The sequence below is a fragment of the Oncorhynchus kisutch genome, linkage group LG8, assembly GCF_002021735.2.
Source record: "Oncorhynchus kisutch isolate 150728-3 linkage group LG8, Okis_V2, whole genome shotgun sequence".
Lineage (NCBI taxonomy): Eukaryota > Metazoa > Chordata > Actinopteri > Salmoniformes > Salmonidae > Oncorhynchus > Oncorhynchus kisutch.
In genome coordinates this window covers 72266795-72283366 of record NC_034181.2, presented here as the reverse complement: position 1 = coordinate 72283366, position 16572 = coordinate 72266795, and the positions used below count along the sequence as shown (strand labels likewise).

Below are 16572 nucleotides of genomic sequence, written 5' to 3'. Positions count from 1 at the left end.
CGGTTCAGTACCAGGGCCCGGGGTGGAGCGGCAAGGTCTACACCCAGCACAGGGCGGGCAGGATGGGGGTGATTATGCAGGGGTGGCTGTGGCTGTGCCAGGGCCAGTGGAGGGTGCTTGTGGGGAGTGGAGCGGTGCTGGGTTAATCAGCTGGCGCAGGTTCAGGGCACAGCCCACACAGACGCATGGCACAGCAGTGGAGTCAGGTAATCAGCAAAGGCAACACTTTCAGCCTTCTCGCCGTCTGCCTCTCTCCCCCCTCTCTCTCTCTCTCTGTCAATCCCTCCTTCTCCCCTCTCACACTCCCTCTCCCATGTGCCATCTGTACCAAGTCAACTTGAGCTGACGGGATCTCGACACTTCACTTTTCCAACTTCAATGTTTACAATTTAATGGTAAAAAGTCATTGTCATGCAGGGCCAAGGCCATGGCAATCCACAGCCAACTGTGATGTGACAATGGTGGGGAAAACGAATAGCTTTGAGGTACATTTGTGATTGTCTTTCTATAACTAACCTCCAGACTTGTCATGGCCCCATGTTCTAGTCCTCCTTCCTTGACCTCATGTCGCTCCTCAGTACGAAACCACAGCCTGCCACCACCATCCATCTGATAGATTCTACTCAGACTAGAAGCTCCATTAACTGGCAGTGTTCAGGTTGTTCAACGCAGAACAATCAACCAGAACAAGATCCTTTTACATATTGTTATTACATGTGTAATATATTGGCTGGTATTGCTCAAGTTAAAAAGGCAGCAAAAACTAGTTTTTCATATCTGGATAAAATAATAATAATTGAAGTAATGATAAACTGAAAAGGATTTGACATTATGCAAACTAAATGCAAGCATTTCCTCCCTCAGATCCAAAATGAATACAATTAACTTTTCATACGGATCCTTTCATTCTATCAAGAGGCTGTCGAGTGATCGCAGTGAGTAACACGAGACAATGCACAAAACATTCTTTCAAATACTATTCTAATTACCTTCATCACTAACGGCCCTGTGATCCAATTAGAGCCTGTCAGAAGAGCGGACCACCTGAGCAATCTCCTGACGGTCATTTACATACTGGATGGCAAGACCGCCCGGCATCCTTGGAAAACAAGTCGGGACAAAGGGGCTGGGACAGGGCTGTGGGTGGGACGTGGGTGGGCAGGAAGAGTGGGGGGCAGCGACTCTCTCCCAGCAGCCACTGCAGTGTGGAGCGGTGGCCCCTGGAAGGCTACTTCAGAGCCCCTCTGGGTCTCTTTACTGCAGGCCCGTCTGTCACAAACAGCCACCTGCCTCCCCGGCTACAGCCCACAAGTGCCTCTGCTCTTCTCTCCTCCGCACACATCAAAGCAGCTCCACAGATTGTCTGGGGCCTGCTGCAGATGTACACAACAACACATATTGTGGGAGATGTTTCTTTGATGACAAATAGAATGCAGCCTGAAGAAGAAGCGTTGCAACATTCGTTCTGTCTTAATTTGTCATACTGTGGTATTGCATTTTTATTGGGATGCTGTGTAGTGTAATACACGTTTTACTGTTGATGTCACTGAGCCTGTTCAGGCTAATAATAATTATAGTTGATTATAGTTGGTTTGGTGCTGCCTATCTGAGGGTCCCAGGGTCCCTACGGCTTCACAGTATTAGAGACAGTACCCATGGCTGAGAGGAGGAGGGAGGGGCTGGGCATGTGAAGAGTTCCCTTTTACAAGCACAGAACAATGGGTGGCTGTTGAGCCTGTATCTTGGCCCCAGTGCATCCTGGTCCAGAGAGAGCCTCCAGTGAGGGAGTCAGGCGGCTGGGGGGCTGAGGGGCCCGGGCAGGCCCTCTAGAACAGATACCCTCTCAGAGACTTTGTTCCACTGTTGTATTGTCTCCCTATTTATAGTTTCATAAAATCTGTGTGTGACGCTAAAATGCAACTCAATACGTTGTTGTCCTCTTCTTTTAGAGTGGGGAGGATCTCAAGACACTCGTGAGAGCTTAGACTTCAAAGACAAGTGCTTGGCAGAACGCATGGTCTTAAGTCCGAGGGCTCTGTTGTGGCCGTGTCCTTGTGGGAGAAATTCCTCTCTGTTAGGGCACAGTGACAAGCCAGGTTTGTGTGTGTGTGTGTGTGTGTGTGTGTGTGTGTGTGTGTGTGTGTGTGTGTGTGTGTGTGTGTGTGTGTGTGTGTGTGTGTGTGTGTGTGTGTGTGTGTCAGGCTTACTCACACTCAGAGGCTAGACAGTGGTGAAAGTCATTAATGGTGAAGGTCACCAACGGAAAATTCAGAACATTGTCTGGAATCTACCTCACCCCTGACAACGTTGGAAAACAGACCGCTGTTGTACAGAGACAATAATACGGTACCCTCTGAAACCTTCTGATGGCTTGCCTGTCACCTACAGTAAATAGTGAATGGTACACTGAGTCATTACAGTAGACACTGAGTATTACAACAGTAAGGCAGCTAGCTATAGACCCTGTATCAGATAGATCCACAAAAAAACTACTAAGACATATTACTTTTCTTTCTTCGGGATATATGTTTTCTCGGAATTACAAGATGTATCAATGATTCCTCATTCCTACTTACATTATTATTTTTTTAAATTAGCAGTTGTAATATGTCTACTAGTCAACTGGTCTACAGGGTGGTGTCTCTCACCATGCGCTGCTGGGCTGACACCATGCTGTCCCAGTCACTCTCTGGAGGGACACTGCTGAGGGGCTGCAGTTCGTCCATGGAGCCCTTGCTGTGGAGCAGGCTGTGCAGGGGCAGCTGGGGCGTCCCGTGGGCCTCGGCACTCTCCTCCTTATCCCAGGACAGGTGGTCCTGACTCATGGCTTCCTCCCCATCGGCGACGGAGGCAAACGGAGAGGTGGCTTGCTTGGAAGACATTATTCTGCTGTGGAAGAGAGAAAGAGAAAAGGACAACCGGTCAGAAAACTTCAAAGCCTCATAGTTAAACGTCAGACAGTTTTATGACCCCGGGACGACAAAACAGCTGATGTCAAATTGTATTTACGACAGGTATGCTGGATGTTTCACCATCCTCACATCAACCTACACATGTTGGTGCCCTGAAAAACAATGTTGGACCTGACTCAAAGTTGGAGAAATCCTATCAATGGTCATGTGGCCTGCTGAAGAGGTGTGAGAGCAGGCCATGGGGCTTCTCCTAATCCTTTGTTTAATGTAAATGGTGGAGATGAGGCTGGAGCGGTGCCTGTGTCTGGGCCAGGCCCAACACTCCCTCCCTCCACCCAGCCAATGATTAGGCAGCGAAGAGAGTTTATATAGCACATAACATGCTCTCATTGAAGCTCTAACACAGCCCCACATAGGGTCCCAGTCAAGCCCCAGTCAATAATGACCCTAGATAAAGGTAAACATGATAACACTACTCTCTATCGCTCCAAATTGAGATAATGCCTTAAACCGCTTTTGATTATGATAAACAATTATAAGGAGATGACGAGTCATAGTAATGTGCTTGTCCTCTTAATCAGCAGAAGAGCCTTAATTGATTGAATTGAACAGTTGACAGAACGATCCTGCCACCAAACACAACACCAACCCCAAGCTGCTTCCTTTCTACTTCCACTCTCCAAATTAGCAAACGATTAACTTTTCAGTGCTACACTATTTCTCCAGGCCAATAAATCCTACTTAAGCAGCTTGGAAATCAGATCCTGGCAGTGGAAGACAGAATTTACAAATCTGTTACACGCTTTCATGAATATTACAGTGAAGAGTGTACTTGACATATCAGGTGCAAAGAAAACAAATGTTAATACCAATTTAAACAGTGTTGAAATTGTTTTATGTAGCTTAACATTTCCCCTCATAGAATCTTACAGCTAATTTAGCCTTTTCTTACAATTACAATAAGGCCACCCTCATGCTGTGACCTACAATGACTGAAATTAATACTGTGTAAGAAAATCTAATTATGTGATTGGTATTTATAAGATAATAATATGGCATTCCTACTGATTTGAAGTGGGGAAAAGGAGCCAGTCCATATTTATTGGTAATTTTCTTTTCCCCACTCCCCTGATCTGCCTCTATCTAAGCTGCTGGGTATTTAACAATGAAAACAGCATGTGAGCCTCAAGTCTAGGTATCATCTCTGCTGGAGCATCTTCTATGCCAGGGAAAGGCAGGGATGGGCAGGGGAAGACAGGGAGAGACAGGGGGGGAGCTCAGTGTGTGAGAAATCTGGCCCATTCTCCTTTCTTCCACAGGGTCACTGTGACGGAGGTTTAGCCGCCCCATTAGCTAGGCTATGGGCTGGAGGAAGGAGACAGAGAGGTGGGTATTCTAGGTCAAGGGCTGTGGTGTGATCGTGTCCTTGTGCTGCCTGCTGGGAGGACCATGAGACAGACAGACAGACAGACACACACAGACACACACACACACACACACACAGACAGACAGAGGAGAGGAAGGCGAGGTTATGGAATCAGCTAACCCAAACCTCAGCCAACTCCACCGTACCTCACCAGACTCTGCCAAATGAATGGCATGGGGTTCACAGAGGGCTCAAAACAAACTTGACACAGGGAGAGATTAACACACAGTTTGGTGTTAGAATAATCTGATCAAGAGTCTAGGTGCTTCCACACTCCCCTTATGTGAGGATTGTGCACATCGCATGCCGCTGTTAGGCCGGCCAGCGCTCAGCTCCACTAAAGAATGACACACACACACAGTGCTGAACAGCAGAGCAGACTCTCAATGTGAACTGTTAAACACAGTTCAATAACTCGAGTTCAGAGCCAGCACATTACTGTATTTCACAAGGCATTACAATAAAGAGTGTTGAAAACACATATACGTATTAGGACATCCAAGTCTAACAGGCAGGCGCACGCACACACACACACGCATACGCGCACGCACACGCACACACACACGCACACACACACACACACACACACACACACACACACACACACACACACGCACAGAGGCACGTATTTTTGGTGGTGGTTAGGGTGAAAATGGCAGGCCACGTTAATCACCCAGGCCCCAGCAGCTGTGTCAACAGGGCCAGTCTGACAGGTACCCGTAGTGCTGGGAGGGAAGGAGCCTCACTCTCTCTCAGACCGGCCTGTGTTGTCTTCTGTTTTCTCTAGAGAGAGCCAGCTCTCAATTTTATTCAGACAATAAATTGTTTCCTGTAACAAAATTGAGTGTTAATTGAAAATCTAAATTCAGAGCAAAGTTCAGAACTTGCATGTTGAGAGTGATGGTGTGCTGTGAGGAAGATGGGGGTGGAGAGAGGTTTGAGAAAGGGGAGGGGGGTGGGCTCGAGTTAGGAGATTCCACCACATTTTTTATTCATGCATCCAAAAAGCCCGGGCCTCCAGCACAACAAGCTCCTGTCTTCAATGGAGTGCGAGAGTGAAACAAAGCACTTCTTTTGCATGACACAGTAAATCAAGTGGTATTATTTTACTACTAAAATATTCAGTCTCTCAGGCACTTTTACCCCGGTCTCCAGCCATCAGTCAAGCTGCTGAGGCGTGAGAGAGACAGAGTGAACAGGGCTGACTCCATCCTCCTGTAACATGTGTCTACAGCAATCTTGTTAGAAAATGCAACAGATCTGCGGCAGGCTCCGTAACAGTATTTGTCAGTGGGTTAATAATTTATTAGCAGAGCTGGGAGGGCTGCGCTCAGCTAAAGAGAGCACAGAGCGAGGGTGCCCCACCCCCCAACCTCTCAAAGGCCCTATACAATACCAGCTCTCATTATTGAAGGGAGAGAGAGGGAGGGATATTGCAATAAGTCTCAGAAAATGTCAGAGGGCAACAATATGTACATTATATAGTCCCCAAAGCCTATGCTGGGATATAATGGTACACAACGTGAGCCTTTGATTCCAGAATTGTTTGAATTAAACAATAAAACACAAGGTGTTTCATAGAGTAGGAGAGCAGCTGGGGCCCAGGTCAACAGTGGTTGACCTGGTGAGACTCTCATAAAAAAGGCTCAACAAAACAACCCGTTTATACATTGTATTCTAACTACACTGCATTCTGCACTGCTGCTATTCCTTTACCCTTATCAATAATGTAATGTGTTTGTCTAGTAATGAAGCCCAATATGTGCCTTTGTGTACATTGAGCAGTGAGAATATGGCAAACTGAAGAAGCCTCTCTGGCGTGAATTCTTGACAAGCCGTCTCCTCTCATGCTTGATTACACAATAACAATGGACAGCTAACAAACCAAACTAATCAATAAGAGCATGACATGTTGCCTGCCTTCTCCCAGACAAAACCCCAGTGACTTTGCAGAGGAAAGAAAGATGAAAAGGGACTATATACAGTTGAAGTAGGAAGTTTACATACACTTAGGTTGGAGTCAATAAGACTCGTTTTTCAACCCCTCCACACATTTCTTGTTAACAAAGTATAGTTTTTGCAAGTTCATTAGGACATCTACTTCGTGCATGACTCAAGTAATTTTTCCAACAATTGTTTACAGACAGATTATTTCATTTATAACTCACTGTCTCACAATTCCAGTGGGTCAGAAGTTTACATACACTAAGTCGACTGTGCCTTTAAACAGCTTGGAAAATTCCACAAAATGATGTCATGGCTTTAGAAGCTTCTGATGGGCTAATAGACATCATTTGAGTCAATTGCAGGTGGACCTGTGGATGTATTTGAAGGCCTACCTTCAAACTCAGTGCCTCTTTGCTTGACATCATGGGAAAGAAATCAGCCAAGACTTCAGAAAAAGAATTGTAGACCTCCACAAGTCTGGTTCATCCTTGGGAGCAATTTGCAAACGCCTGAAGGTACCACGTTCACCTGTACAAACAATAGTACGCAAGTATAAACACCATGGGACCACGCAGCCATCATACCGCTCAGGAAGGAGACGCGTTCTGTCTCCTAGAGATGAAAGTACTTTGGTGCGAAAAGTGCAAATCAATCCCAGAACAACAGCAAAGGACCTTGTGAAGATGCTGGAGGAAACAGGTACAAAAGTATCTATAGCCATAGTAAAATGAGTCCTATATCGACATAACCTGAAAGGCCACTCAGTAAGGAAGAAGCCACTGCTCCAAAACCACCACAAAAAAGCCAGATTATGGTTTGCAACTGCATATGGGGACAAAGATCATACTTTTTGGAGAAATGTCCTCTGATCTGATGAAACAAAAATAGAACTGTTTGACCATAATGACGATCGTTATGTTTGGAGGAAAAAGGGGGAGGCTTGCAAGCCGAAGAACACCATCCCAACAGTGAAGCACAGGGGTGGCAGCATCATGTTGTGGAGGGGCTTTGCTGCAGGAGGGACTGGTGCACTTCACAAAATAGATGGCTTCATGAGCAGGGAAAATTATGTGGATATACTGAAGCAACATTTCAAGACATCAGTCAAAGCTTAAAGCTTGGTCGCAAATGGGTCTTCCAAATGGACAATGACCCCAAGCATACTTCCAAAGTTGTGTCAAAATGGCTTAAGGACAACAAAGTCAAGGTATTGGAGTGGCCATCACAAAGCCCTGACCTCAATCCTATAGAAAATGTGTGGACAGAAATGAAAAAGCGTGTGCGTGCAAGGAGGCCTACAAACCTGACTCAGTTATCATCTCTGTCAGGAGAAATGGGCCAAAATTCACCCAACTTATTGTGAGAAGCTTGTGGAAGGCTACACAAAACGTTTGACCCAAGTTAAACAATTTAAAGGCAATGCTACCAAAAACTAATTGAGTGTATGTAAACTTCTGACCCACTGGGAACGTGATGAAATAAATAAATGTTGAAATAAATCATTCTCTCAACTATTATTCTGACATTTCACATTCTTAAAATAAAGTGGGGATCCTAACTGACCTAAGACAGGGTAGTTTTACTAGGATTAAATGTCAGGAATTGTGAAAAACTGATTTTAAATGTTTTTGGCTAAGGTGTATGTAAACTTCCAACTTCAATTGTATAGCTGACAATACTGGCCACATTTAAAGGATTAGGAGTGAAGGCTCATATGGCCTGGAATGCTTTGAGTCATGAATTGTTGCCACTGATAATGTTTCATCACGCGACAACCTCTGTTTAATTGGTTAGCATTAGAGGACCCTAGGTCTTATGACTGGGCCGTGTGTCTGTGGCTATCACATTTCCTCCTCTATGGTAACAAGCTCTGACTTTCAGCCCGCTGTCGCTGCTCTTTCACACTGCTGACCTTTTATAGACAATGGTGATAAGTAACTCCACACCAGCCCCCCTCCTTCGCCCCTTTCCTCGCCCATTGCCTACCTCGCGCCACACAGCCCCCACGCCTCTTCCCTCTTCTCCCAGCCTTAATCACAGGTCACTTCAGCAGAAAAATATTAGCCCCCTTAGCCCCCTTACCCTCAGACACCACCACCCAATTTTGGGAGGGAGAAATAATTAAATAAGTTGTTAAAACAAGAGGACCATTGTTTGAGGACATAACGATGGGTACGCTGGATATGGCAACAAGCCGCTTTATGACTGAGCTTCAGGTTTCCATGGGTAATGGCGTGCAGGCATACACACACACACACACACACACACACATACACACACACACACACACACACACACATACACACACACACATACACACACACATACACACACACACACACACATACACACACACACACACACACACACACACACACACACACACACACACACACACACACACACACACACACACACACACACACACATACACATACACACACACACCAAAATGCAGAAAATAAAATGTATAAATGAAAATGATTTGGGGAAATATTCCTTAATGGAATCGTTTGACTTTCTCTAAAGAAAAATCAAAAGTTATTTTAAAACAAAGGCATTTCAACAGAAACTGACAATTGGGTGAACATCTAAAAAGCATGACGTCTTTAGACAACATCGACTGGAACAAAGTTATTAGGTCAAATATTAACATTACATCATACTAACAATGGAAAACAAAAAATGCTAAAATTAGCGGTTATTGCAGGCCAGCACAAGAGCCATTTGGTGCACCTAATTAAATATCATTGTAGATGTAAATGCATTACACACCATGCTGGTGAAGGCACTGTGAGAACATGGTCAGAGCATCACTGTCTACACAAAGACGATACAGGCTTTACTCCAGAGCACAAGTCAGGGCTCACACACATAGTGGGAGAGAGAAAGAGGTCATATAAGTTCTAGTATTCAATGTATTTTAAGCAATCTACAATACATAAAAAAAATATATCAAACATTTAACTCATTTGAGGACTGAAGGCCATATTTCTTTACATTTGAAAATATCTTTTGAATTTTCTTTCAATAGACATTCAATATTGTCTATCTATTACAGATACTGTAGATGAGCCTGAGACTGGCTGTACAAAGTACAAAGGGAAAATATAACAAATACATTCAAAAGTGATACAAAGGTGGAACTGTAAAGTATTTTGATTTTACAGAAGTGTGTAGAGAGATATTTTTCTGTCTTCCTCTAGAGGTCTTTGTAACCTCCTATTCCCCCACTGTTGTCCCAGGTGACATAGCAGGGATCCACAGGGTCTTCACCTGGCATAATAACATGTTGCTCCCTTACAGCTCCCAGCTGGAAAATTACTGACACACTCACTGCCGTTTAGCACAATTAAATGATCGCCTTCCATTGTGACTGTGTTTGAGATGAACCTGGCACCCCATACATAAACATATAATAATGATTCAGCTTCTACCGCTCTCCTTCCCTCTCTATATAAAGCACACACACACACACACACACACACACACATTCCACAGCAGCTAACACTACCTATGAGACCCAGTAAATGAAAGATCGATGGAGAGGACCTCCTTACTTCCTACTGCCAATTCTAAAACAGTTACAATATTTGAAGATAAACTCATCTACTGTATGATGATGATGAGATGTGAACTCATATTCTTTTTGACGTTTATTTCACAGTTTATTTATGATAATCAGATTTATTTTACATTATTTAGATTTTGTGGATTCTACAAACAAATGGCTCTGCTAGACATTATAACTTTTTTGGGAGAGAAAAAAATATAGAGATGTTCAAATTAAAAGTTCAAATGAACATTTCACTTCCATGATATCTATTTCAGACAATAATATAAACATGTAATCCAAGGAGAAAAATTCAAGTGGACAAAGTAATTATGGGTAATGATATAAAAATATAGAAAATTGCTGTGGAAATACATACACCCTAACAACGTAGCTGGGGAGAGTTGTCCAAATTAATGTGTTTAAATTGTTCCTCTATAAATGTTGACCTTCCCCCTTCAAAAAGTCAACTCAATTACACAAGCACTTCATCCCCCACTTCACTCACTCTCCTGATGCTTTCTCTATTAGAAACCAACGTAGTTACTCCGTCTAAAACCCACACTCAAAAAGACAACCACCCAGAGCAAATTAAGCAAGCCTCCTCAAGTGCACACTTTAGATATGAGCATAGCATCCGTAATTACTTTGCACAGTAAATTATTTGCAATAATATCCTGTTGGAGGAGCCGTCTTCGGTCTCACTTTAAAAACTTGTGCAGCTGGATTAGTTAGACAACCTGGTTGGTGTCCTGCCCCCCCTTGCTAGCTGCTAGGCAGAGCCTGACAACAGAGGCTGATGCAGGTGTGAGAGCTCTGAAGTGGCTGTGTCTGTCTGTCTACCCAGTGAGGGTCGAGGAGCACACACTCACAAACTGAGCCGCTCGTCTCCACCGATGGCCCCCCCCGCCATTGGTCCTCCTCCCGATCCAAGAGAGACAACTTCAGCGCAGGATGGCATAACACCTCCTCAGTTCACCAGGAGCCAGAGGGGTCACTCTCTCTCTCTCTCTGTCTCTCTCTCTGTCTCTCTCTCTGTCTCTCTCTCTGTCTCTCTCTCTCTCTGTCTCTCTCTCTCTGTCTCTGTCTCTCTGTCTCTCTCTCTCTGTCTCTCTATCTCTGTCTCTCTCTCTGTCTCTCTCTCTCTCTCAAATGCACAACCACACACACTCACGAACACTCGCTGACCGGCCAAGTGTCCAGTGCAGTCCTTTTCCTGTCTGTTTCACAGTACTCTGTCGCAGATGGCATCCACGAGGAGAAGTAGAGGACAGAACTAGAGGACAGCCAGGAGCAGCACACATAGGAGCAGCACCCACAATAAAGAACAGCACCAGAACTACTGCACCACCTCAGAACTACCACTCTCTCGTCCAGCCAGCAGTCTGGCGCTAAAGAGATTGAGAGGCAAGAGAAGTTACTTGTTTTTTCCTTCCCTCTCTTTCTCGGTCTCTCTCTCTCTCTTACACTCCCCCGCTCCCTCTCTCTCTCTGAACGTGTAGTGGTCTGGGCCTTCTGGGGGATGAAGTTCCCAAAGTACCTTCTGTCACTGCCACTGCAGTTAAGCAAACTTTACAGCCAGTAAAGCCATCAACCAACACAGGCTATTCGCTGAGCAACAGTGGAGCTTTGTGGCTCCCCTCCCAGTTGACAGTAAGTTATGAGCCCTTTGTGAGTGCAGGGGAAGGAAAACAGAGATCGGAATTTGGCAGGAACATAATAATACAGAATTCTCCTGTCTGTGGAACCTGAAGTTTTCATGGAAACAATCAAGCATTGTTGGGGTAAAGAAAAGCGACTGACAGATGAAATATAGTGGGGGGCCCTTTTAGGAAAACATTCAACAAAGTGCCATTCAGGCCAGGTCCTTTCTGTCATTTATAAAGATAACTTCTATGCACTTGAGAGTTTAGAGCAAAGAGTTCCGATTGAACAAACCAAGTGTAACATCTCCCACAGTCCACAGTGCACAGAGCTGTGGAGAGGACTGGGGGTGCCAAACAAGTAGGCTGGGGGGCTGCCAGGCATCACAAGGTTCCTAGAGATACACAATGAGTATATAGGGGACAGAGGGGGAGGAGAGAAAAGGGGCCCCTGAAAAAATGCAGAGAGCCGCGCCAAAAGAGCAGGAACAATGGCTAATTATGAAGGAGTAATTTTGCAGGGGGACAGAAAAAGAGAGGGACAGTGGAGACACAGAATGGATTATGAAAGGAGGGGGGGGGGGTATTCTTCTGCATGGAAGAACTGTGGGCCTCAGTCTTTGGCCTGCTCCTTATGAGGTCATCACTGGCAGCCATTGCCTAGAAAAGTTTGGTTGGTACAACTGCCGTTTGGACATCTGGAATGTCGGCACACAGTGGCCTGCTTTCTCCACAACTATCCTGATTCTTTTCTTTTCCAAAAATAGGACGCTTCGCCAGCGCTGGTCACTCAAATTGGAAAATGTACAACGTCTAATGAAAAGAATAGCAGTTTTGTTCTCTTTCATTCTCATCGCATAAATGGATTTCTGCAGGGGGGGGGGGGGGGAATGAGGAAATTACCTACAACGCTGCTTTGATTAAGCGGCTCTATTCTAGGGATTGGCTGGACAACAGCTCATTAGTTACAGTTAGTCCCACCCCTAATTCTTTGGGGATTTGTTTTCTTTCATTCTTTCTTTCTTTCTTTCTCTGTCTTTCTCTCTCTCACTCACTCATGAATTGAAATAATTCATTGAGCGCGCAAACAAGGCACACAAATGTGTCCACCTTTGTCACTGGACGTTTTTCTCTATCTTAGTGCCGTGTATGTTTTCTGAGGGACTGAGGGTGAGAAAGTGATGCCTGGCATAAAGGGATGGAGCTATGGAGGGAGGGAAAGGGCCATATTCTGAGAGTGGCAACGTTTCATGTGACACGTCAATCGGAAAATCAAAACAAGGGTAGTTCATTTGCTCCACCCAGATGAGACCATGTAGAAGGAACTGATGAATAGAGGTCAGGCAGGCCACACCTCACAGATTTATGATTAAGCCTTATTATGTTGGGAAACTGACATTGATTGCCGATTTAAACCACTGAAACCAATTCATTTGCCCTTGTTGAATAGAAAGCATGGTCAACAGTGTGTAACGCTGTGACAGGTCGGACGGGAGGGCCGAATAAAAGTGAGCGGCTAAACGAATGCTTGGCAGCCGGCTCTGTTCGGAGGTGGTTCAGAGTTATCCTGCTGACTGACAGCCCATACAGAGAAAAAGAGGCTGCACTGAGAAATGAGATCTGAGGAGCCAAACCAGAACCACCTGCCATTGATCTGAGTAATTGCCCAAGAACTTGGTTCACAGAAGACATGTACAGCCTCTGTTTTAGCAATGCTTCACTCACAGAGCGGCACGGAGAAAACCACTATAACTGAATGGGAAACACAGTCTAATAAAATCAGGGAGCTGACAGACATGGTTGAAGAGAAAAATGTGCAGTATATGCAATCTGAGAGAACAGGCTCTGTACAGGATTAGCCGCTGACTGATACAGAAAATGTCTCACCAGTCGGCTGTTAACCATGTGTCTGACCACTGATACTTCGCTCAAACTCACACTGCATTCATCTATTTGTCAAGATGCCAGATAAAAAGACATGGTAGGCCTCTGTCGAAATATAAATATCACCGCAAATGATAAACTCACTGCAATCTATTACCTACAAAAACATCAGATAAGACTTCTTTCTGCCTGGTCAGCAGTGAGTAGGTTTTGATGTGGAAATGTGGCCATTATTTCTCCTCTCACTATCTCCATCACTACCAGGCCTCTGGTAGTTTCTGGTAGTCAGAGGCAGTCATGTTGACTTACACCTTGGTGGGAGAGGTTTCTCTTCTTTCCTAGCAGACGCAGACCACGCATGCATCATGACAGGCTTTCAGAATGAAATCATTAACTAAATTGCTTTCTTTAAAAACCACAAGTGTGAGCCAGGGGTTTGTGTCTGTGTCTGGCCGGTGGCCACGTCCCTCTGGTTCCCAGGCAGCCTCTCAGGCAGCCTCTGCCCGGCTCCCTGGCTCTGTTGTGGTTCCCTGCTACCACATTCATTACGCTCAGCGCAGCCCGGCTCAGCCTCAGACTCGCTACACTGTGGTGGGGCTCACTCACTGGACCCGTAGGAAATCATCTGGTCATCTCAAACTACTCCTCCATTTCAGACGGCCCCGCTCCGCACAAAGAGGCCCTTTGTCCCAGGACGTTTACGTCCACCCTTTAGATCTCAATCAGTGAATCAATCAAAAACATAGAAACAAATCTGTTTTTATAGCTGGGGTTTTAAAGTCTGAAGGGGGTTGTCTGAAAGACTGACTCAACATTTCACAAATTTACACTGCTTTATTACCAAACAACAATCCCTACTGTGACTGACATCACATAATGACACAAAGTCGCAGTTCCTAACAACACTTTATTTTTTAAACATCATTAAAATAGCATTCTGGTGTGTCTAGCAAACAAACGTTTAAAAGACTAGTTCCTGAAAACGGAAAGCTGGGGGACAAAATCAACTGAAAAGTCAACATCCTAAAACACACAGAGAGAGAGGGACACAGTAAAAGTATATTATGCAACAAACAAAAACAGAAGACAGGGCTGTGGTCTTTGGAAATACTGTCTCTATCTGACTCAAATAGACTAAAATAAGCAGCAAACATAAAAAGGCAAATATCTGGTGAAGGCCGGACAAATAGTGGAAAGTGATTGTAGCTGAGCTGTAAGAGAGGATAACGAGCCGCCAGTCCCCCACCTCCCCCCGCCCCGGCCCTCCACCCCCGTCCCCCGCCCCTACACCCCCACCCTCCCCCCGCCCTCCGCCCCCCGACCAGGCCCTCCGCCCCCGTCCCGGCCCTCCGCCCCGGGCCCTCCGCCCTGGCTCTCCGCCCCGGCCCTCCGTCTCGGCCCCGGCCCTCCGTCTCGGCCCTCCGCCTCGGCCCTCCGCCCCAGCCCTCTATCGGTCCTTCTCTCACTAGGCTCAAGGTAGCAGATGTGTCTTTCACAGCCTGTGGCGTGTGCAACCAATCTGCAAACAATAGCTGGGACTTGATAAAGGTCGAATGTCTGTCGCAACACACTGGTTAGGAGAGAGGTGAAAACGCAGAGTCCACACCATGCTGCAAACCCACGCCCTACAGCGGTTTCTCCTCTGACATGTCACTCCAGCCTAACTATAGGTGTGACTGTGAGAATGTGTGTGTGTTAGTGGGCCACTACCATGCTATTTAAGCCCGTCAGTAAGCCCATTACACCAGTATAAGTCACCTCCCTGACCTCCCACTGAGATAACAGTTGGTGTAAACATGTACAATCCTATTAACCTAATAATATACACGGAGCCGGCTACAGTGGCGACAGGTCCGTGTGCGAAAGCCGTCTCTGAGTCTTAAATACCACAGTCAGCCATGACAGAGAAACAGATACAGACACAGCCATGACCTCTGACACCACACCCCACTCTTTGTCTGTACTGTAGACAGGACACTGGACAGGACCACAAGGTCAATCTGAGTTCATTATGGACTCTCTATTGGTCAATGCCTGGAGTCAATGCAGTAATAGACATTAGAATGGCATTTCTCTTTATCTATTCCAGTAGACATCAACAGTATTAAGAGAACGCTGAAGTGACATGTTCAGAGAGAGAAAGTACTGGCATCTCAGTTGATCTCTACACTGTAAATATTCTGCATTATTAATTGTATGACACACTGGTTCAATATGGATTGAATTTCACAATGCCAAAGTAAAAGCCACTGTGTGTGTGCGTGTGTGTGAGTACACTGAGTTTCTCCCAGGTTTATGACAGTAGTAATGAGCAAGCCTGCAGGCCACAAACAGACAAATGAGGAGGACTGGAATACATTATTAGAGCTCATCAATTATCTTTATACCGGAGCTGGAGTGATGGCTTAGTTTGTGTCGTCTCTTCTTAAAAACAAAATAGAAATATTAGGGGTAAAATATTAAAATATTTTTAAAGAGAACAACAGAATTATTTACATAAAAGGATAGATTATACTCATTTGAAATCAGTGGGTCGTTCCACAGATTATACAAAATAAATAAAAATGTCCTGTGACTAGGAAATGTGTCTTATCACAAAATGAGACATTTAGATATTTCTAATATGTAAAAGCATTAATAACTATTCATTTAGTATTCTGTAACTATTCAGTTGTCTGTTCTCAGGCTGAAGAAAGCCATGAAAAATAACCTCTCCAGGTACTGTCCTGTATGGTCTCGCAATATTCATGATTGTGCACCCATTTTAAAATGATGAAAAAGACATTGCATTGAGCGATATGAAAGCATAATGTCCTACGGGTGTCAGTCAGCTCAACAGTGAGTGCAGCGGAGAGACCATGTCAGGGTAAATATTTAACAGGAAGCCATTTAAACCAATATAACTGCAGGAAAGTGAGGAGCCAACACATGTCAGGAGACATAGGCTGTCCTAGACTAGAGGACTGCTTTGTACAGACACAATGAATAGGAGAGGAAGCACTGATCTGTCCACTGCATTCATCTATTATAAATGCACATGTTGCCTTCATGCTGTGTAGTTAAACATATATATGCTAGGGCCTCCCGGGTGGCGCAGTGGTCTAAGGCACTGCATCGCGGGCCGGGCGCAGTGCACGCTGACAGGGTCGGTAGGTGTACAGTGTTTCCTCCGACACATTGGTGTGGCTGGCTTCCGGGTTGGATGCG

At 45.2% G+C, this 16572-nt stretch overlaps 1 protein-coding gene across 1 annotated transcript in view; it reads right to left on the bottom strand.

Moving 5' to 3' along the window:
* The window catches only part of LOC116374881 (transcription factor SOX-6), a 201694-nt gene that overhangs the window by 125984 nt on the left and 59138 nt on the right, over positions 1-16572 (bottom strand). Inside the window, exon 5 of the mRNA XM_031831135.1 lies at positions 2649-2889. Coding sequence (XP_031686995.1) covers positions 2649-2889 — 241 coding nt within the window. The remainder of the gene's footprint in view (positions 1-2648; positions 2890-16572) is intronic.